The 24,509-nt window shown below is 34.7% G+C and overlaps 1 protein-coding gene across 1 annotated transcript in view; it reads left to right on the top strand.

Moving 5' to 3' along the window:
* The window catches only part of LOC108735339 (protein Wnt-7b), a 196,218-nt gene that overhangs the window by 161,596 nt on the left and 10,113 nt on the right, over positions 1 to 24,509 (top strand). Inside the window, exon 3 of the mRNA XM_018467265.2 lies at positions 22,655 to 22,926. Within this exon, the coding sequence (XP_018322767.1) occupies positions 22,655 to 22,926 (272 nt within the window). The remainder of the gene's footprint in view (positions 1 to 22,654; positions 22,927 to 24,509) is intronic.

Genomic DNA, 24,509 nt, shown 5'->3' with positions numbered 1-24,509 from the left:
TGCGCGCTGGCAAAATCGTAGGTAGGGAGAAAAAAGCTCATTATACTTTCGACTCTTATTCATTAAACATACTTTTTCATAAAGTACCTGCCAAAAATTTTATTCAATCATGAATAGTAGTGCAAGCCGAAAACAAGCGTTAAAGCCTTTAATATGTCTTCAAATATAAATAAACATCTCGTTGATATTTTCAGTAGTAAATGGTACCAATAACAGCACATTTGAGCAATGCAATTGTAGTGGATAAAATGGTCAATTTTTCCGTGCAGTACTGGACGGATTACACGCTCCTCACCGGTTAAGAGTTTGGCCGAGAGTTGTCTCCTTTCTTTTCTGGCTTAGTGCTGTTCTTTTCTATTTTGCGCCGGTCAAACTAAAGGTCACATCGCTAGAGAAAACTAAAGGAAGTATGCTTTGGTGCTATTTTAGTACGAGGTGTACATGCACTTAAGTAATTATTTGAGCAATTTGCTGGAAGGAATGGTTTTTTTGTAATTGTTTAGAATGATTCATGTTGTTTCGTAATACCTTCACGTTTCATGCATACTTTACTTACATTTCGTACCTTTATTGGTATTATCTGAACCGAATTTAATAGTTGACTTACAAACTTCTTAATTATTGAGTTGTAATTATTGTCGCAACCTGCTGTATTAATACCCGTGTTACCAATTCACGCCCATGTCCGGCTTCAGAAATGTAACTTGTTCCAGTTAAAAGCGTGTGTTTGGAGAATAGCTATTTATAGTTATGGCTGACGGCATTTCATGAAATGATCAAGTATTGACCGTACGAATTAATCTTCAACGTTTCTCGTCGTTTGACTGTATCAATAATGAGGCTGCCCTCGCAAATAGAGATAATAAAAATTCAAAGATGGTTATTATTATTTATTGCTCTTATAAGTACAAAATAGGAACTTTTTAACGAATTAGATATTGATGGAATTATGATTCGGACTAAGTGAACTGTTCCAGACGTTTCGTTGGCAACTGCGGCTGTCAACATCAATGGTACCGCGTGGACAACGTGGACGGAAGTTATACCTCGAAGTCTCGACAGCGATTAAAATAAAGGGCTCTGAGTGATTCATCAACGACCAGTATACGCCTAGGGACGAAAATTCTGAAGGAATTTGGAAAACATTTATCAATAAGCGGATAAGAATAGGGATACTATTATATACTCCAGAAACCGAAAGTACTAGAATATTGAAAATTGATATTGATATTTAAGGAATGCTTTGATATAAAATTCTGAATATTTTACTATTTGTGGAAAACAGAAGAGAACTAAAGTTTTTCATATTTTTGTAACTCATGAACTGTAAATAAGAAGCGGCACATGAAATATTAGTATTCTAGCGTAATACGTATTAAAGAATAATGTAATAAATACAATTTTAAAATTAGAATAGCTGACAAATCAAGATTGTTCTGCGTTTTGAAAGAAGATAAATGCTTACAGTAATGAAACATTCTTCAGATAGGAGAATTATCTACTTTTTTTACTTATTCCTAAATTATTCAATTAAGCAACTAAAAAGGGAATATCAGTTTCCATTTCTTCTCTTGGTTTTGAGTGTAGTGTAGAATAAAAGCCGGGCAGAGCAAAAAAAGGTTTATTACCTACACCAGCAACAATGTCTACCTTTTTCGTGTAAAGACTTTATCATGATCCTGAAAAATCACAAAAGATCTTAAATATACAAACTACTTGTGAACCAATAGTCCTTTTTCCGCAGATGTTGTCAGATGTGGGAACAGTACACAGGAGCCGCTCAAGCTAGTCAGTTAGCTTCGGAATATATTGCCTACTAGGATTTGATTGGACGACAAAAAGTCCGATGAAATTTTAAGAAATTCTGGTTAAATCGATTGCCTTTACGACGTCATAACACTCACCTTTTTCTGTACTTTTACCATTTTTAATTGAGAGAGAAGTTGTGTCGGTAAAGGTTCGACTAGTACACTTACAATGCTGTATAGTTCACATATATGTATCTACATATACGTTAAGCGCGGAAATCATTTCCTTATACAGTTTTCCAGCTTTGAAAAAGAAAAAGTAGGGAAATCTAAACCGGTTAAGGTAGCAAAAGGCATGACGAACGAAGTGAGTGTTGTCGTTGTCATGCCCTTCCTATTGTTTACCGGATTGTGGATTTGCACTTTTTGTAGTATTAATTTACGGTAGCCTGAATTTTGGTTTTCCTAACTATTTTTGATGCTTGATATGTGTGTACAAATTGGCGTTTTTAAGTTGGCGGAATGAGAGGTAAGTAGTGGAAATAAAAGTACAAATTTATTTTTCCTTCTCAATACATTCACCTGCTACCCTTATACATTTTTCCGATCTTTCCATTAACTTACGAATATGTTCGAAAAAAAATGTTTTGTCTTTGTCTGAAAAATACGCCGAAACTGCATCTTTCACTTCTTGGTTGCTTGAAAATTTCTTCCCACAAAAACTTTTTTTAAGCTTGGAAATAGGAAATAATCACTGGGAGCTAGGTTAGGACTGTAGGGTGGGTGAGCCAAAATTCCGAAGTCCACTTTGGGCAGGGCAGCCATCGCAACACGGCTCTTGAGAATAGGCGCGTTGTGGTGCAGAAGGAAGACACCTTTGGTTAATTTTACTTTTCTTTTTTCTGCTTCCTTTAACCGCTCTAGTATTGAAGCATAGTATTCTCTGGTTATGGAGACACCTTTATCTTTATAATCAATTAACAGGATCCCTTCTGAATCTCAAAAGATTGATGATATTCCCAGCCGATTGTGACACCTTAAACTTGTTGGGTGGTGATGTGCCTCTTTTGTGCCCCTGCATAGAGCCGTGTTTGGACGAACCCAAGTTTCGTCCCCATTAACAATTCAAGTCAATACTCCATTTTTATCTTCACTACAGAGGTCCAAAAACATGCGAGAACACTCCACATGCCGTTGTTTTTGAGGCGGAGTGAACATTCTCGGCACCTATCTTGCGCTGACTTTAGTCATGCCAAGATGATCGTGAAGAATTTCTAAAATGGTTGTATCTTATACTCCTACCATTTCTGTGAGCTCTTAAGTCGGGCATCTTCCAGTATTCATTTTTCGACTTTATGAAATAGATAATAATCGCTGGGAGCTAAGTCAGGACTGTAGGGTGAGTGACCCAAAATTTTGTAGCCCACCTTCTTTTTTCAACAGGCGCTCTAGGATTGAAGCATACTATTCTCCAATTATGGAGACACCTGTATCTTTATAATCGATCAACAGGATCCCTTCTGTGTTCTAAAAGACTGTCACCATGATTTTCCCAGCCGACTGTAACGCCTTAAACTTCTTGGGTGGTGGTGTGCCTTTTTTTGTGCCACTATATAAAGTCCTATTTGGACTCAGGTTCATAATGATGAACTCAAGTTTTGTCCCCATTAATAATTCGAGTCAATACTTCATCTTTATCTTCACTACAGAGGTCCAAAAATGTGCGAGAACACTCCACACGCCGTTGTTTTTGAGGCGGAGTGAACATTTTCGGCACCCATCTTGCGGTAACTTTAGTCATGCCAAGATGATCGTGAAGAATTTTAGAAGTGGTTGTATCTGATACTCCTACCATTTCTGTGAACTGTTTCTTATTATGTCGGGCATCTTCCAGTATTAATTATTCGACTTTATGAATTTCCGGAGTGGTCACCTCGATCGGCCGGCATGGCCGTAGGTAATCTGCAAGTGAGTCCCTGCCTAACTTAAAGGGGGTCTGCCACTTGTAAAACATGGTTTTACCTGGGCAAGATTTCCCGTAAACGAATGACATCTCCTCCAGTATGGTTTGAACTAATTTTCCTTGCTTGGTAAGGAACTAAATAACAGCGTGGTACTCGATTTTCTCCATATTTCATTGACTTGTTTGGTCGACGATAGTTCAAAAACTACTGACTTAATCACGATAAAACTCAGTATTTATACTAATAATGGTTTGCTTAATTCGTAATGACTCGAAGAAGTACCCTCACGAATGACCTACCTACCCATTCCGCTAACTTAAAAATGCACCCTCGCACCTACCATATTTTTTGGGTTTATATAATATCGTTTACAGTTTCTAAGAAGTTCTATGAACATTTTAGTTATCTTTTAGTAATGTAAAATATCCTTATTTTCCCAACGTTAAATTCAAGCAATTTACGTCATCTAAGCTAGATCCTAAGGTATTTTATGAAACCAAGATCTTTCATGGGATTACAAACTTCTACATATGTTTAAATAATTTTTTGTCTGGCAGCGACGGTTTTTCAACCTTAGTCTTGATTTCCTCAAGGCTACGAAACTATAAATAGCAGTTATGTGAAATTCATCAGCATGTTTCGGACTTTCAGCATCACGGAGGAGCATCTTCGTGGAAACGTAACGACCACTTTTGCTACGTATAGTTTCTCTTTATATCTACGTTATAGGTATTCCTGGCACGTTTGAGAATACATTGCCTACATGTCGTCAGTTTGTTTCGAAAAGTTGTCCAGTCTGTCTTCGCCATTGTCATTGTTTCCTATTAAAACCGGCAAGAAGCATATCAGCACATCAGACCATAAATTTGCGCACTCTAATTAAGCGAACATGCGTATTACCGCAATATGTCAACGTGGAGTAGGCGGTGCGGTAGCTCAGCGTATGATACTCGAATACTTGTAAACAGAATTGTCGTATTATACTTTATACATATGAAACACTTTGACATTTTTGATAGTGGTTAATATGAAAATTCATTTTTCAATTTTTTACTCAATATAAACTAGCTCAGGTTTTTTTAATAGATAGAGTGATTCAAGAGGAAGGTTTATATGTATAATACATGCATAATATAGTAGAGAAACACTGATAATTTTAGAGGTTTCTAATGTGATGTCGTAAATAAACACATTTTTTGCGCTTACATTGCAAACGCTGGCTAAACTCTACGAGATAGATCAAAATAATGTACTACAGTATTGTACATCTTAAAAAGGTCTACAAAAAAGTCTGGGATGGTATATGTCTATATCAGGGATAAACCACAATAACCATTTTTTATACTTAATTTTTATGAGAAATAATGGCTTATTTACGAAGCGATTTTAAGCAATACAGTATTAATTCTTATGCAATTAAGTACCTTAAATACATTGCGCAGTTAATATAGATCAATATGGTCCTTTACAGCATGTAATTTAAATGAACATTTTCGAATATATTACAGATTTAAAATACAGGGACATAGCGGTTGTGGTGGTAACGCCGGGAGGCCGGTTTGTATTGTCTAATGACAAAAAAGCTGTGAATTTGTATATAAAGACATTCTGTAGTATATTTAGTATGTTCAGGGGGTGTCTTTCGAAGATTTAACCTCCTCGAGAATAATCTAAACAAAAGAAAATGTATCTAGTATCAGCATTGCCCCGTGCTAAGCTGGGGCGGGTCGCTAGTACCTATTAGATATATATGAAACACTTCGACATTTTTGATAGTTTAAAATTTTCCCTCATTAACCTGAGGTAGTTTATAGTGAGTAAAACATTGAAAATTCAATTTTCATATTAGTATTATACTTCGTCAATTACGGCACCATCGGTTTCTTTTAAAAATGCTTGTAATATCGACGGCTCGATCTAATATGCTTTTATTATTCAGATGTATGTTGTATGTAGTAGCAATTATTTCATTTTAATTAACAATGATCTAGCAGAATTTCTCAGTTTAATGAGATGCTTAAACTAGATCGATTTTCCTTACAAGCAAATATTAAAAATCTTGAAGTAATATGGTCAGTCTGTTACTTTTTTCTTGAACAAAATAGCAAATCACGTTATGAAATGTAAATTGAGCTCGCAAGGAAGGATATTAATGAAATAATGGGTGCGGTTTAGGTTTCCTGGTACGAATATTAGATGAGGCTTAAGGATATTCAATGAAAAACAACAGTGAGCGTGGAACAGGCATATTGTAACAAAGAAAACTTTGAAAGCAAACAAGTGTAAACTGTAAAAAAATTATTTGTTAGAAACGTTATTCATCTATTTTCATTAGAAAAATCTTTCCAGTGCTTTTATAGTCTTGGGTTGATGTTTATGTTTTCAAAACGTTAATCATATTTTAAATTATCTTATTACTCCATAATTAAAACTTGTAAACGTGTCTGCAGATATTATTGCTCTATTGTAATTACCTTAGTATTGTATTTATAACAATAAAATAAGGTGATTTACAATTTTCATCATTGTTTGTTTGAATACTATAGATAAGGAGTTCAATCTTTACATGTCAAATAATATAAAAGTTGTGCCGAAACTTTAACAAAATAGTAGCGTTGCCATAGCTCAATTTAAGGCCACCTGATGGTTACTTTGAAAATTATTGATTTGTTCTGTGTTTTCTGCAGTAACCATGGCACACCAATAATACACATTCTATTTTTCATTTTATTATCAGTTTTGACATGTAAAGATAGATTTTTAAATTGTCAACCATGTGTCAAGTGTTAACGTTGAATTTATAGCGATTGTAGCGCTCTCTACTATTCGCTAACTTAAAAATGCACCCTCGTACCTACCATATTTTNCAATTTTCATATTAGTATTATACTTCGTCAATTACGGCACCATCGGTTTCTTTTAAAAATGCTTGTAATATCGACGGCTCGATCTAATATGCTTTTATTATTCAGATGTATGTTGTATGTAGTAGCAATTATTTCATTTTAATTAACAATGATCTAGCAAAATTTCTCAGTTTAATGAGATGCTTAAACTAGATCGATTTTCCTTACAAGCAAATATTAAAAATCTTGAAGTAATATGGTCAGTCTGTTACTTTTTTCTTGAACAAAATAGCAAATCACGTTATGAAATGTAAATTGAGCTCGCAAGGAAGGATATTAATGAAATAATGGGTGCGGTTTAGGTTTCCTGGTACGAATATTAGGTGAGGCTTAAGGATATTCAATGAAAAACAACAGTGAGCGTGGAACAGGCATATTGTAACAAAGAAAACTTTGAAAGCAAACAAGTGTAAACTGTAAAAAAATTATTTGTTAGAAACGTTATTCATCTATTTTCATTAGAAAAATCTTTCCAGTGCTTTTATAGTCTTGGGTTGATGTTTATGTTTTCAAAACGTTAATCATATTTTAAATTATCTTATTACTCCATAATTAAAACTTGTAAACGTGTCTGCAGATATTATTGCTCTATTGTAATTACCTTAGTATTGTATTTATAACAATAAAATAAGGTGATTTACAATTTTCATCATTGTTTGTTTGAATACTATAGATAAGGAGTTCAATCTTTACATGTCAAATAATATAAAAGTTGTGCCGAAACTTTAACAAAATAGTAGCGTTGCCATAGCTCAATTTAAGGCCACCTGATGGTTGCTTTGAAAATTATTGATTTGTTCTGTGTTTTCTGCAGTAACCATGGCACACCAATAATACACATTCTATTTTTCATTTTATTATCAGTTTTGACATGTAAAGATAGATTTTTAAATTGTCAACCATGTGTCAAGTGTTAACGTTGAATTTATAGCGATTGTAGCGCTCTCTACTATTCTATGAATGTTTCTAGATGGTTTTAAAATATTGTAATGTTCGTGGGTTTAACAAAATTAGCTTCTAAGAATGATAACGACAAAAACAATTTATTTTCACTAATTATTAAAGAACTTAAAAACACTATTAAATTATTACTAAACGTAGGTTGTGAATTATTGTATTTATTTACACTACTGTTGATATATCACTATTCACTACCCTATTTATTTTACTGCTATCACTGTCAATTTATTTTTGGATTTACTTCTGCAGCGGTCAATTTATTTCTTCCCCTCTCGGCGATCGTCTCTACCTTTAAATACTCTTTTGTTTACTTTCTGAAACCTTTTGGAAACATCCGGATAGTTTATTTTTTTCTTTGAACTGTTTAACTGCTTTCCCAGAACTCAGGTACGACACACACATTTACAAATACGGCGCACATGAAGAAAGGAGCCCGCGGCTAGTCGGCGAATCGATAAGCCGTTCACGAACACGTGTGCCCGATCACACAGAAACACGCTCGTGCTCGCTACAATATCATTACGTCCGAAGATTGATCTTCCTTTTGCTTGTCTTCATGGTACATGATTTCATAGCAGTCGCAGCGTTCTCTACTATTTTATTATTAAATTTTCTAAGTACTCAAAATTAGACTCATTATATGTAGTGTTCATGGTACTGATGATGCACACGTAATATTTCAGAAACTGGTTAATACTGAGATTGGACTTTTTATCTGTAATATTCGTGTTTACATTAAACATCTATCATGTTGGTCTCCAAAAATTTATCATCAGAAGATAACAAACAAATTGTAGGGGCAATCCACAATGAAACAGACGGCTTTTCAAGCAGATATTTCCCATAATATTAATATCGCATACAATGAAAAATTGTAATTGAAATATTACGAATTGACAATACTGTATTGTATACTTACCACTATTCCGTTAAAGTGGAAGGTTATGTAGATATCGTGCAACCGTCGAAAGGATACAGCTGTTGTTATAAAAAAGTTATTTTTTTGTACAAATTGATAAATTGTGAATAATGACGCAGGTAATGTATGAAAAAGTCACACTTTCAGCGACCCCCCTATCAAATATTACGTCACAGAAATTAGTCCACCCCACGACCCTATGGACGATTTATTGTGAATAAAAGCAGCGGAATGAGAATGACTTTCTGTGGTAATACAAAATTTTAAAGCTACCAAGTAAAGAAAAAATTAAATTGATNTAGGCCTACCTCTATTCCTCTCTCTCTCCCTCTCAGGAGAACAGAAAACTCTATAGAAGACAATAAAAAATAGACGAGATAGGTTGGTAGGACACCTTCTTGGGCATGGAGGTCTAGTCAGAGATATATTAGAGATAGAAACAGGAGTTAAGAAGAGTAGAGGTAGACCTAGATTAGATTACTGTTCGCAAATAGGACGATTTATTGTGAATAAAAGCAGCGGAATGAGAATGACTTTCTGTGGTAATACAAAATTTTAAAGCTACCAAGTAAAGAAAAAATTAAATTGATGAACGGCGAACGTCATACTTCCACAAAAACCCCTCCCCCCTATCAATTGGTGTAATGTTATTACTTTTTCTTTATAAGTGTCCGCTGCAATTCTTACCTGACATCTCTTTTCTGTATTTAGGACATTCCCTATAACGTCTGTCGTGAGTACAAATAGGCGTTCTGTCAGCAACCGCTTTAGTCTAATTAGTAATAAGTTGAAAGAAGAAAGTAAATATGGCAGTTTTATTGCGGACTATGCCAATTTTGAAAGTTCCAACTTTATATGAAACATATATACTATAGATATTTAAATACACTAGTAGGTACTTCAAAAAAATGATCTTTTTTGGCATATTTACTGATTTCAAATTATTTGCTTTTGCCAATTCAAAGTTAACTACTTATGTACGGCGCAGCCCAACTTTCATTTCACGATTAGCGACGGACGTCCGAGGCAGCACCAATTACGAAGCAGTGGCAAATTCGGTCGGTCATTACGCTAGAAGGATTCATTAGGTCAAAATGTTAATTCGGCCGCTCCGTTCAAATCTACCGAAAATTGAAATTAGACCGGAAAATTACTTCTGTATGTTTATTTGTTTAATGTTAACACTTACCTTTTATATATTGCTTTAAGTATTAGTTTAGTTATTGAAATAAAAGGAGTATTAAGCCTCAACAAAACAAAGCCTTATCAAAGAAAGTAGGAGTTTCTTTTAGTATTGCAAATATCATACGTTTATATTAATATGTAATCATCTTTAAAAAAATGCGCTAATTTTGCTTATAAATTTTAAAACCTTATACAATGGTAATTATGATGTTAGTTTCAGATAATCTATAATATTAGTTCTTCCGTTGTCAGTAATAAATTAACTAATAAAGAGACCACCGACCTCTACCGCAAGGGGTTGCTATTTATTATATGTGTGCTTATATTATTTATAAGGGAGTATGTAACAACATTCTAAATATCCGCGTTTGTCATTTAAGATGTTTTTATTTTGTGCACCTAAGCTACCTAAGCACAAACTGCACGAATTTACATTTTACATTTGATGGCTACGAAACGTTTCTGACCGAATTTGCCACTGTAATTAATAAAAATAGAGAAAATCAGCCGAATTTACAATCGCCGGAATTAAGAGCCTATTAGTTAACAAATTGCTGCTTGAATTCAATTGAAGAGACAAGTATCATATAGTTGGGACGTTTAAAATTGGCATAGTCCGCAATAAAACAGTCGCGTTTACATTCTTTTTTCAATTTACTAACTAGAGTATAGTACAGTCGAAATAAGATACGTTAAACGCGGAAATCATTTTCTTATACAGTTTTCCAGCTTTGAAATAGAAAAAGTAGGGAAATCTAAACCGGTTAAGGTAGCAAAAGGCATGACGAACGAAGTGAGTGTTGTCGTTGTCATGCCCTTCCTATTGTTTACCGGATTGTGGATTTGCACTTTTTGTAGTATTAATTTACGGTAGCCTGAATTTTGGTTTTCCTAACTATTTTTGATGCTTGATATGTGTGTACAAATTGGCGTTTTTAAGTTGGCGGAATGAGAGGTAAGTAGTGGAAATAAAAGTACAAATTTATTTTTCCTTCTCAATACATTCACCTGCTACCCTTATACATTTTTCCGATCTTTCNAATTTACAGGGTTGGCTTAATTTAGTTAGTGTATTTGTGCGAATAGTCGTCTCTCTACATATATTGTTTAAGTTATTTTTTCGTTGTAACTATTGTTGTCGTTGTTTTTGAGAGTGTTATTGTTGTTGTTATTTTTGTATGACAATTTATATTAATATGAAATACAGTGTTGCACGATTAAAAGAACAATAATATTTTTAGATGTGTGGGTGAATACAGAGTCATTCAATCTGTTTTGATGTACAATCGAAATTATATAAATATTATTGCATTGAATTATCTTAGATCTTACAATAACTTTTTCACCATACTGTAGTACGACTATTACCTTAAGCCGATCCTGTAAATTTGTTCATTTAATGTAGGTACAGACAACAAGACAAGCACGTTTTCAACCTTCTCATTCTATTCGATTGATTCTTATGAAACGTAGGTGCCGGTCTCGACGCAGCTGTGGAGGAGGCGTATCTAGAGAATAAAGACAGGATATCTTCCGTTTGTAAGAACGAGAAAAACGATATGCCTTTAGTGTGCATTATTTATTGGGGAATTTGCCTTCTTATTTCGACTGTACTATAGAACGGTTGCTGACAGAACGCCTACTTTTACTTACGACAGACGTTATAGGAAATATCGTTATGATAGAAAAGAGATGTCAGGTAAGAATTGCAGCGGTCACTAACAAAGATAAGGGAATAATATTGCTCCAATTAATGTGTAACAGAAAGAAATGCAGATAAGCAGAATTTCAGCATGTTGCCAGCATCGGACTTTAAAGAAAATTTAACATTCTTAGGAATTGAGGAATACAAACACGCTTATAGAAAGATATAATTCTAACCAGGCTATTATAAAGCCGACTCTGATCGCTGTACGGCTTATTATTATTCGGTTAACTCACTTTGTTTGTAGTACTCACTCAAGCATTTCTTAACTGAGCAATGGTTTGTTCCAAACGCATCAAATGACTAAAATCCTAAGTGGAAACAAGAAAAAGAAGATATGTCCATTCTCACATATAATTTACTGCGGACTTTGCCATACGATTAACTTCTAAAATTTCATGTTCTTTTGAATGGAGCTATCAGTTTCCCAGTAAAAATTATAAATTCTTAAATAAAAAACTTAACACCCTTTTTATTACGAATGCATTTTGATATGCTATTTTACTTACATTTTAGAACATGTTCCGAACGCAATCATTGATCGGAAAATTTGTCTCAAGTGGAAATCTAATTTGGCGTCACTAATAAATAAAGGAGTTATTATTAACAGTAAATTCAATGACACATTTGTCTAGGTTTTTTCTTATTATTAAAACAACTTAGCAATTGTTTCGGTCCAAGGTCATTATCAATGGAGTTGAAATTGTTACACTTCATTTACTTTTTCTAGCGATGAGACCCTTCCAATGTCTTGGATGGGCGTTCGCAAAATCGTAGGTAGGAAGAGAAAAGCTCATTATACTCTCGACTCTTGTTCATTAAACATATTTTTTCATACAGTAGCTGCCAAAAATTTTGTTCAATCATGAATAGTAGTGCGAATCGAAAACAAGCGTTAAAGCCTTTAATATGTCTTCAAATATAAATAAATATCTCGTTGATATTTTTAGTAGTAAATGGTACCAATAACAGCACATTTGAGCAATGCAATTATAGTGGATAAAATGGTCAATTTTTCCGTGCAGTACTGTACGGATTATACGCTCCTCACCGGTTAAGAGTTTCGCCGAGAGTTGTCTCCTTCCTTTTCTAGCCTAATTCTGTTTTTTTCTACTTTGCGCCGGTCAAACTGAAGGTCACATAGCTACAGAACATCGCTACAGAAAGTAAACGAAGTATATCATATGTATATGTCGCTTTAAAATTAACCGTAGCTGTGCCATTTTTTGTCAAAAGGTGTGGTGTTCCGTATATATAAGTATGTGAAAACATTACCTATCAGTTTCGGCAGTAAATAACTTTCATAGAAAGAAAATAATTTTTTGTTTCTGTTGGTGGTGCGACTTTCCCGTTCATGTGTCATAAATCCTATTTGCCGAAGAAATTAGAATGGAAGGAGTGATAAATATTTATACGTATGTAAAGGAGCACCATTTTTAGGTTGATTAAGTCATTATAGCTGCAGTAATTACCAACTAGACTGAACGTTAATTTTTTCAGTTCCAGCCCACCAGCTTCTTATCCGTCACTAATTGAGGCGATATGCTAATATTTAAGATTTAAGTATCTACATATCCTGACGCTCATCGTTTATCATTAGTCAGATACGTTCTTTGGTTCTGCAGCCTTTTTTGCATTTCACATTTTACTAATCACTTTCTCTTATTATACCAATAATAAAAATTAAACAATAGATACTATTATTGAAGTTTAAATCAATTTTACCGATAGTGTAAGAATCATTAAGTAAATAGGTCATGCATGGAAATCTGATAATAAAAAATTGAGAAAATGTATGTACCTAATTTCTCGAAATGATTTATTTTTAATGAGTTTTCAACACACACGGTTTACCTCATCAGGTTTTAATTTGTAACAATATTTTTCAATATATTTTAGCCTACTCTAAAACAAACACAAAAAGGCGCCAAAGGATCCAAGTCGCCTTTTCCTAAATTGCTAAAGAGGAGTTGAGAAACACAAATAAAATATTTTTTCCCCCTAACCAACAAAGTTTTCCACAACTCCTTCTTACTTATTGGGTCTTGATATTGATCTTGCTCAAATATTTGTAGTCTTGGTCTTGGCCATGCTGATACAGTCTCGGTCTTGCTCTTACTGGTATAGTCTCGGTTCTGATCTTGGTCTTGCGTGTTGAGCCTTGATCTTGCTTATTTAATTTGATACTTACGTTTTTTTTAGTAATTCTTCTGAGTATAAATTTTCTATTTAAAGGTTTCTATTTTTTTTATATTTGGTCTTGGTCTTGTTCGTTCGGTCTTGGTTTTGTTGGTATTGCTACTATAACAACAGATTTGTTCTTGATCTTACATTTTCGCAAGACCAAGACCAATTTTGCCCATCACTAGGCACGCCTTATGGTTCATCATCATAAGGTCGACAGTCCTAAGACTGTTTGGACACGTACCTCGACTCTTTCCTACCTTAGCTAATCTTCGCATTTCCTTAAAACTAGAACAACCCACATCCTTAATTATTTGAGAACAGTAATCTAATCTAGGTGTACCTCTACCCCTCCTAACTCCTGTTTCTGCCTCTAATATGTCTCTGACTAGACCTTCATGCCTGAGAAGGTGTCCTACCAACCTATCTCGCCTATTTCTTATTGACTTCCATAGAGACCTCTGTTCTCCTATTCTTTCTAATATCTCTTCATTTCTAACTTTTTCTATCCACGGTATTCTCATCATTCGCCTGTAACACCACATTTCGAACGCTTCTAATCTTTTCTTTTCTGCCGCGCCCACTGTCCATATTTCGCACCGGTACAGCGCCGTGCTTCAAACATACACCTTTAACAACCTTTTTCGAATTTCTAAATTAACCGTTTGCGAACATAGAAGTGACTTCTTTTTATTAAAGGCGACACGACCCTGTACTATCATCTGTATTATATCCCTACTACTACTTCCGTCCTTACTTATCTGACTTCCTAGATACCTAAAATTATCCACTTCTAGTTTTTCGTCTCCTATCTTTAGATTCGATCTTTTCCTACTTTTTATTCCCTTGCATACCAGTATTTTTGTTTTACTTTTATTTATTTTCGTACAGTACTGTTTTGTCAGTATTGTATTTAAAGCTATCTCTAACTCCTCCTTGTTAGATTTTTTTTTTATGTTTTCGTGGAAGAGGGGAAATCTTCAGAAGACACCCAGCCGTCCGTACGACTGGGTAGTGTCGGATTCCCGAGGAAGACCTTGTTAGATCTTAATACTGCTATATTATCTGAAAATCTAAGCAAACCAATCTTTTATCTCCGTATATCTATCTCTACGGTTGTACTGTCTTTGATGTTGATCGCTATGATCGCCTTATGGTTAACCTAAGTCTTCATAAGAAATCATAAGAAATTAATGAACCTTTCCCTACACTGAAAGTCACTTAATTTATGGACAACCGCAAAGGTAACCCATCTCATAAATTCAGATTTGGGACCATCCACAATATCTGTTTCTGGTATTGCAAACTATTTAATTGATAAGTTACTTTCTTTTTAATTTTATTCTTATCTACTTTAATATATATCCTCATTTTTGGGCTCACCCTGTGAGACACACGTTACTGGTTTATCTTAATTTTTAAATGCTCATTTTGTATACGTTCATTAGGTTTGCAGAAAAATCACATTGCGTATCCTTATTAGCATTGCCTTGAAGAGGCAGCTATTAGATAATACTTAACTATAGACATCATTTTTATGAATTTCATAATCCGAATGTTTAGCTAATGTTTAGTTAATGCGGATAGTATCTGGTAATTTTTTACTCGAATTTTCGAAACATCATTCTGTTTTCAAAATATTCCTTGCATTTTACTTTGGTAGCTACGACATGAATGTGTATCCTACTAATAATTCAAATAACACGATAAGTAGTACATGCGATCTTGACATAAATCGCACCAGCCGCGACAGATCGTGGCGATGCGGTCCCGAAATGTAATCCTTGTAGTAAAATAAAAGATACGTATGTAAACGTAGACCTAAAATGGAAGGCTTATGTAAATGTGTAACTCAAGATCCGACACTGACACACGAAACTAACCACTAATTTTTTAACGCCTCCTACCGTTCCGCATTTCAAAGGATTACACTCGTATTTCTTAATTGCGCTTTCTATTTAACAGGTTTTTTTCTTCTGCACTCGTACTTTACATCTACACGCGTAAACTGGTTGTAGTAATTTCTAGGTGTGAATTGCTACCGATGAAATGGACTTACAGATGTCGTGTCGCCTTGGCCTGTTAGGAACTACAGTCAAGCGTTACATTAAATGCGACTATTTATTGCATTTGTGCTTCTTTAAGTCTTTACAAGAACAACAATAGGAGCTGATGATAAGATACGTGCCTATAATATCTGGAGTGCAATCACGTACCTGTAACATCTGACTGGGATTGATATATGGTTTGTTAATCTTGGTTCTATGGCTAATCTTAGGCTCATGTTCTGTAACCAGTTACTGCTTACATTATAGTATGAAATAGAAATCACAAAAATAGTATGTTAAAGATGCGGAAATTTATTAATAATGGTCTTTCTTAAATAAGTAAACAGTGTAAGATAAAAAAGGTTGTTCCTAATATTCCTTAAGCATTACATGAACGTGGTTGATTGGGTTTATAAACCAATTACTGGTAAACATAGTGTACAAAAATGGTTAATATTCTCTAAACTGAGCAGTTTTAAAACCTCTCTTCATATTAAATCATCATGAGGTCGTCAGTCCTAAGACTGGTTGGACACGCACTTCCATTCCTTCCTATATTGAACTTATCTTCGCATTTCCCTAAAACTAGAACATCCCACACCCTTAACTATTTGCGAACAGTAATCTAATCTAGGCCTACCTCTATTCCTCTCTCTCTCCCTCTCAGGAGAACAGAAAACTCTATAGAAGACAATAAAAAATAGACGAGATAGGTTGGTAGGACACCTTCTTGGGCATGGAGGTCTAGTCAGAGATATATTAGAGATAGAAACAGGAGTTAAGAAGAGTTGAGGTAGACCTAGATTAGATTACTGTTCGCAAATAGTTAAGAATGTAGGTTGTTCTAGTTTTGGGAAATGCGAAGATTAGATGAGGATAGGAAAAAGTGGAGGTGTGTATCCAACCAGTCTTAGGCTTAGGCAGACGACTTTATGATGATGAAGAAGCATCTAATGTACATTAATACTGAAATACCGCTCAAGAAGTTTTAATTCCACTTTTATTAATAAGCATCAGTTATCGATTACGTACACTATTGGGATGATCTAACTCACTTACTTTTCTTTAATGCATTTCAGTGACACAATTATAATAAAGGAATAGAGTTAACGATAGCCCCGTTTTATTGAAAGCAGTTTCATATCTTATAGGACACCTAATTCAGTCAATCTAAAGTTTAAGTGCAAGAGTAAAAGCTACCTGTCTACCTGTTGAACTGTCATTTAATAATTGATGTTGACAATTATTTTGTTAATTACTCTCAATTTGATTAAGCATATGGTCCAGACCTTATCTGTCCTATTTCAAAAACGGTAAATGTAGTACCAAACTACCAAAGTGAAGTTCGACCAACGAATCTGTAACCACGAGACGCGCACAAGCGAGAAAGAGAATAGAGAGTGACCAATATGCTTTTCGGCACCTTCTCGGGCTATTTACAGTTAGAGGAACAAATAAGCCTGATTTTGATGCCTTCCGCAACCTTGGTCATTTCATATTGCACTGATTTTACGGAGACTGTACACGATGATCACTACTCAACATCTTTAAACAGAATGAGTTCTAGTTACATTCCTTCCACTTTGGCACTGTACATACCTCTGTCGCGGTTACAGATACTTTGGCCAAATTGTAATTGTTTTTAACCATGGATAAAGATTGCAGGGTTGTATCTCGTACAATACTAATTTACCTCTTAGTATAATTATGTGCTTCATTATATGTCAATCACTCTTCAACAAATTTAAGACAACTAATTTTTTACAAATCACGCGAACAAAAATTGAAAATGTTCTTCCTCTAAAAGCTGTGTTATTATTGAACAAAATAAATAATTATTTGTCCCAATTGTAATGCTTCTAGGTTTAACAAAATATTAAAGAACACACATTCAAAAATTCATCAAAATCGGAGCTTTGACTCAACTAGAATAGAAAATCATTTGATGATTGGTGGACTCCAAATCAAACTTAGGCGGTGAGACAAAAATTTTAAATTTGCAACACTTTTGACCGATTATCATGAAATTTTATGGACACATTGTGAGGGGCACAGAAAAGCACATAGGGTACCTTCTATCCAGAAAAAATAATGTTCCCCAGTGAAAAATTATTTTCATGTGGCTGATTTTACTCCTTAACTACTCGATCATCATGAAATTTCGTAGATACGTACTTAAGGGTACCTCTTATCCAGAAAAAATGCTATTTCCAAGGAATAGAACAATTACTATTTTTATATGGTCTGTTTCATGCCAAGTTAGGACGGAAGGAGTAGTAGGGATATAAAGCAGAGGATAGCGCAGGGTCGTGTCGCCTTTAATAAAAAGAAGTCACTTCTGTGTTCGCGAACGGTTAATTTAAAAATCCGAAAAAGGTTGTTAAATGTGTATGTTTGGAGCACGGCGTTGTACGGGTGCGAAACATGGACAGCGCCCACTGTGGAAAGGAAAAGGTCAGAAGCTTTCGGAATGTGGTGTTATAGGCGAATGATGAGGGTAACGTGGGTAGAAACGGTTAGAAATGAAGAGGTATTAAAAAGAATAGGAGAACAGAGAACTCTATGGAAGTCAATAAGAAATAGGCGAGATAGATTGGTAGGACACCTTCTCAGACATGAAGGTTTAGTCAGAGACATATTAGAGGCAGAAACAGGAATAAGGAGGGGTAGAGGTAGACTTAGGTTAGATTACTGTTCGCAAATAGTTAAGGATGTGGGTTTTAGTTTTAGGGCAATGCCAAGTTTAGTTTAGGATAGGAAAGAGTGGAGGTACGTGTGATGATGATGATGAGGTATTCCTGAATTTCAATAATTGTGTGCGATTTTTGTAGTAAAAATGTTCTATAATGTAATCGTTGTTAATTACTGTAGTCGAGAATTGTTTCAATTTTTCATAGTTCGATTAGATAATTTTATAAAAGGTTTTATGTTGCGATGAAATGCTGTATCCGGTGTTACAATCGTCTTGTCCCACCGTTAAAATTTCCTAATGAAAATTTATCAGAGTAATAACAAGCGCCCATAAAGTACATCTTTCAACATGAAAGACCGCTACAAATTTATAAAAGTCAATAAGCCAAACCATTCCCGGTGCTTATTAGTGGATAGAAGTAGGTATCATTTAACACTCGAGTTATTTTTTATACTTCCAACGCTCATTCTTCCCAGTTACACAACTCAAATTATTTTCTCATAAAATGGTCATTTGTTAAATTTTAATTGTATAACCCTGATTAATATTAATACGATCGTATTTCACCATAACTACAACCTACACGTACTACTACACCTGTAAGGAAGGTGAAAAACGACTTTTGATATGTTAACGAGAATAAATAATTTTATTGCAGGCGGAAAATACCTAACGCAACCAATAAAAAATCAAGAGGTTGTCTTTAAAGCCAATAAAATGTTAATTATTTCATTAAAAATTACTTTCATTATACATATGTTGAAATTTTTAATATTTGTCTATAAAATATAAAAGTATGTACAGAGTGTTTCTGAAATAAGTGGCAAGCTTTTGAGGGTGTGTGAACAGGGAATTACATGGTGAGTAAAGAAGTGTGTCAAGAACAAAAAAAATTCTAAAGAAAATAAAATAAATTGCAATCTCGAGTCGGCCTTTGGCGTGAATTGGCAACACAAAGAATTGCCATAACAATTAAGCAGCTACATCGATGGAGATAGCAAACATTTAGTAAAGAAGCCTGTCAAAAACAAAAATCATTGTAAAGAAAATAAAACAAATTGCAATCTCAAGCCGGCCCTGGGCGTGAATTGGCAACACAAGTATTAGTACAAAGAATTACAATAACAATTAAGCAGTTACATCGATGGAGATAGCAAACATACAACGGCTAATTAGGTAAATATCAACAGCTTACTGCTATGCTGATACACATAATGTTTTTAGGCGTTAATTATGATAAACATTAATTAAATAACAACTGATAATATGCAGCATTATTTAAAAAACACCTCCACATGGTATTAAGAACACCCCAGAAAATTAATGATACGTAAACATCAATAGGGTAATTAATATCCTATGGATAAATAATTGCAATTTCATTAATTTTAACGCAAATTTCCACACCACCATTGAGGTATTGGTAAGGTGCGTTACCTTTTTTTATCAAGAATTTCTACAGAGGCGATATGATTAGGGCGTCGACGTCCACCGCCTTCACATGTAGGATGCACATTACCGGTATCACTTAATCTCTGTACCGCATTTAAGATAGTTTGCCGATAAGGAAGTCTTCGTTTAGGTATCGATGATCGATTCGATCATGTCACAAAATTCTGCCGGAATGTAACAACTACTATTGTTACTGACCTATGCCAATGACACATTGACCTACCTACCTACTACCAATTCGACTGAATACATACATACACGTTTACAACATCAAAAGAATAAAGAGCTGCTGTAGACAGGTTGTAATATTAACATCGTAATCACACGTAATCTAATCCAACAAATTATGAAACAATGCATGAGTATAAAAATTCAAAACAAATGCAACACGGATGCTGCTGGTGATCAACTGATCGAATGCGGCGTTGAACTATTGGGGTGATCCTATCAGGACCGGATTGGTATTTGCTTGTACTTTCACACACGCTTTTCTCGAAAATGGTGGACTTTTGGACCACCAAACATTTACTCAATTTCTTTGTTTCATAGTGTCCTATCACCTATTGCAAGCTTGCTATTTATTTTAGAAACACCCTGTATAGTGATATGTTATGCCAAAAAATATTTTGGAAGTGAAATTTTTCTGTTCGGATTTTTAGGCCACTTTTATCAGACAAATTTCTGAAGATGTTAATTATGCGTGTAAGCGAAACAACGAGGAACCGAAATCCTTCAAGACGACTGTCCATAACCCCGAAAAGAAGTTCACATTAACTCAGTTCTTGATATTACAACAACGAAATTGGTCGATGGAATGCGTTTACTAATTTAGCTGTATTTTACACTGCATTTTCAAACCGTTGCGTCAACAATGTAATTGAATAAGTTTGACTTCAACGTAATTTCACTGTCATTTCTCATCAGTTCTTATCTGTAATTTTTAAGGCGTGGACATTATTCTAGCTTGAATATGGACAAAAAAAGTTATCACCTAAAAAAGAAATCAATAGAACTACTCAGGAAAACCCTCCTGTATATGATGTATAAATTACAAGAATATACAAGTCTCTTAAGTATTATTTCAACAGCTTCTTCAGTTCTTCTTGTTTCAAAAATATCCGCTTCCTCGTTTTTCATTAGCTCCAGCATCAGGATACGTTTTTCATCTGCAAATTCTTCCTTTAATAATAAATACTGTAGAAAATCTTCCATAGCAAGCCTATTACCTATAACACAGCATCGATTCTATGTTGATTTGCATATTGAAAATCATTTTCGTTGAATTGACGAGTTGTGGTCAATACATGAACTGAATCTGTTCTGATTCCCGTTTAAAAGAGAGTCGTCGATTGGAGTTGCCTCCCAAAGTTTCGCTGGTACGAGTGGCGAACTTCTTCAGTGGTCCTTCCATCTCCAGCATCGAAGAAGGAAGGGCCAAGAACATTCAGTAGTAGGTTTTGTACGAATTAAAAATAAGATTATTAGGTACTGAAATAGGAAATGACAAAAATTTACTTTTCAGCGTATTTTTGGAGATAATATACACATTAATTTTACCTACTACAAGAAGATAATACATATTTTATACAAATGGTGCATGCGCTGGACATAAAATATTGAATATGAAATGGTGACTCATTGAACGTTTCATACAAAAAATTAGACCAAAATATAGCTATGCCATGAAACAGTGGTCCTTTATTTTTTATAAATAAACTGCATTCCCAAAAATCGGTCCCTTTAAGTCATAGCCGCACATTTTTAAATCATTTTTGATGTTAATATTAAACTTACGCTGAGGGTTGGTTTTAGCACTGGATCTTTTATTGTTTTTGAAGCATGTATTAGGAGGAATATATTTTAAGGACCTCGAAAATGCATACTTACATACAATCCTCTGTGAAGTTGACCTAATAAAAGTATGTTTTTCTTTTTATTTTTACAAAATGAAAATTTTACTAAAGAGATTTCTAATAAATTACCGCAACCGATATTCATATAATGAATTCTTTCTTTTTTTTCTGAGTTAGAAATGAAGAGGTATTAGAAAGAATAGGAGAACAGAGGACTCTATGGAAGTCAATAAAAAATAGGCGAGATAGGTTGGTAGGACACCTTCTCAGGCATGAAGGTCTNACTACCTACACCTAGTTCCGTTATCATAGTGCAAAATCCAATTTTCGTTCTTCCACAAATTCGAGCGTTTCTGACGGATTGCTTCTAGCAAATTGCGCATAACTTGCTGGATATTCCTTATTGACCGTTCTACCTTGTGGCAAGAACTCATGATGCATCACGCTCCTGTAACCAAAGAAAACTCTAAACAAAATCTTCATATTCCACCTAACTTGGCGCGCTTTTTTCGTTGACGTGCTCGGGCGTCCGACACGCTCTTCGTCGGTCCTCTACGAACATTTTGTACCACCGATAAACGTTGCTTCTGTCCAAAGTAGCTTCACCATATGCCACACTAAACATTAGGAATGCGTCCGCGTACTGAATTGGTTTTTTCACACAAAATTTGATACAGATACTTTGATCCATTTTTTGAAATAGGAAACAATTGAAGAAGAGCCAAAACACGTACAAACAAAGCAGTTATCAAAAATTAACTGAATATTCAACATGGCCGAACTTATGGGTATAAGTGAGATATGAGTACCAACATAACGCCACAAAAAATCAAAAATATAATATACGTAACCCACGGAAATTCAAAATTCGCGATACGTTTTCAACAGACCTCATATAAGTACCTAGAATTACATTAAATGAAATTGTAAAACGTACAAGGTTTTTATAACATAACTTACCTAAATATTTATCTTAAATGTTAAGAAGAAATTGTAAATAATGGAAATAGTCTACATACATTTCTTGTTTTGTTGTAGGATCTCGAGAAGCAGCGTTTGCTTACGCTATTTCCAGCGCGGGTGTTTCCTATTCTGTCACTGCAGCGTGTGCTAGGGGCAACATTTCAACCTGTGGCTGTGCTCCAGCGGTCAAATCGAAAGAGCCATCCACTCCAGGTTGGAAATGGGCTGGCTGCAGCGTCGATATTGAGTATGGGACACGCTTTGCAAGAAAATTCCTAGATGCAAGAGAACTCGAGGGTGACGAGAGAAGCTTAATGAATTTGCATAATAACAGAGCAGGTCGAAAGGTGACGTTGCTATTAAATAATTACTTAATAAAGAACATTAAGTTACTATTATTTGCAGTAAATATAACTAGATGACGTTATTCTGCTTGTTGCTTATTATTATTAAATAATTACTTATTGAAATAAGCTTTTATTAAATATCATAAATTACACAATATACAGAAACATTTCAAATTCGTCTACCATATAGATACTAGGACTTATAAATACTACAGTAACCAATTTAAAGACGTTTGATTAAATTTATTTACGCTTCTAAATCCTCCCCCATACAGAACAGCACATACATATTCAATCATCAGGCGTTAGGTTGTTTCAATTTTTCGAATATTTCTGCTAGTTTTCTTTAATACATTCATCATCATAAGGTCGCCAGTCCTAGACTGATTGGACACACATCTCCACTCTTTCCTATCTTGACCTAATCTTCGCATTTCCCTACAAGCAGAACAACCTATATCCTTATCCTAATCTAAGTCTACCTCTACCCTTTCTAACTTCCGTTTCTGCTTCTTAATATGTCTCTGATTAGACCTTCATGGCTGAGAAGGTGTCCTACTAACTTATCTCGCCTATTTTTTATTGACTTCCAAAGAGACCTCAACTATTTTTTCTTTGATAACCTTCTCTATCCGCAGTATTCTCATCATTCGCATCTAACACTACATTTCGAACGCTTCTAACCTTTCTTTTTAAATTAACCGTTCGTGAGCATAGAAGTGACTTCTTTTTATTGAAGGCGACTCAATTCTGCGCTATCCTCTACTTTATATTCCTACCACTGCTTCCGTCCTTACTTATCTGACTTCCTAGATACCTAAAATCGGCCACTTCTTCTCCTATCTTTATATTCGATTTTTCTCTACTTTTCCTTCCCTTGCATACCACTATTTTTATTTTACTTTTATTTATTTTCATACAATACTGTTTNTCAAATCAAAGGTGCATTTTCGACAAGTACTAATTGTTGCATTGAATTTATTCCCGTTATAGGCTTGGAAACTTCACGGGGTATATGCAAATGTCAAAGAGCCATGAAGATGCTCCGTAAAATTACTCTTTAAAGGCTGGACGCGATGTGCATTAGTCAGTGCTGAATTTGCCAAAAGGTCATATAAGCATAGGTCTAGGGGCGGTAGATTTTAGAGTCACAGAAAAAGCTCAGCTCCTCATGCACTATTATCTTAATGCCTTAGAGGTCGATTTTGACCAGGAATGTACCTACCTATTATACATGCAGCAGATAGTGATTTTACCCGGTTATCCGGTAGGTACCTGGCAAAACCAGTACGATTGATGGTTCATGTCTTCGTTCTGGTGGGCTTTCCATTTAATACTACCCCAACAACGTCCCAAACCACGAAGGAGTTGAGTTGGAACCGTTGAAACAGGCTTATAATATTTATAAACACTAAAAGTCTAAAATGTGACAAAATCATGCCGATAAGTTATCGTTAATCAAAATCTGATAGATAGGTATTCGCAGTAGCAATGTCTTGTTATTATTTTAAGAACACAATTTTTGTGTAGGTATATCAGTTCAGATGAATAAAAGTACAAATATACGCACGATTTGCGAGATA

The sequence above is a fragment of the Agrilus planipennis genome, unplaced genomic scaffold (genome assembly GCF_000699045.2).
Source record: "Agrilus planipennis isolate EAB-ADULT unplaced genomic scaffold, Apla_2.0 scaffold45, whole genome shotgun sequence".
NCBI lineage: Eukaryota > Metazoa > Arthropoda > Insecta > Coleoptera > Buprestidae > Agrilus > Agrilus planipennis.
Note: the sequence above shows the minus strand (reverse complement) of the source record. Positions and strands in the feature narration are given on the sequence as shown.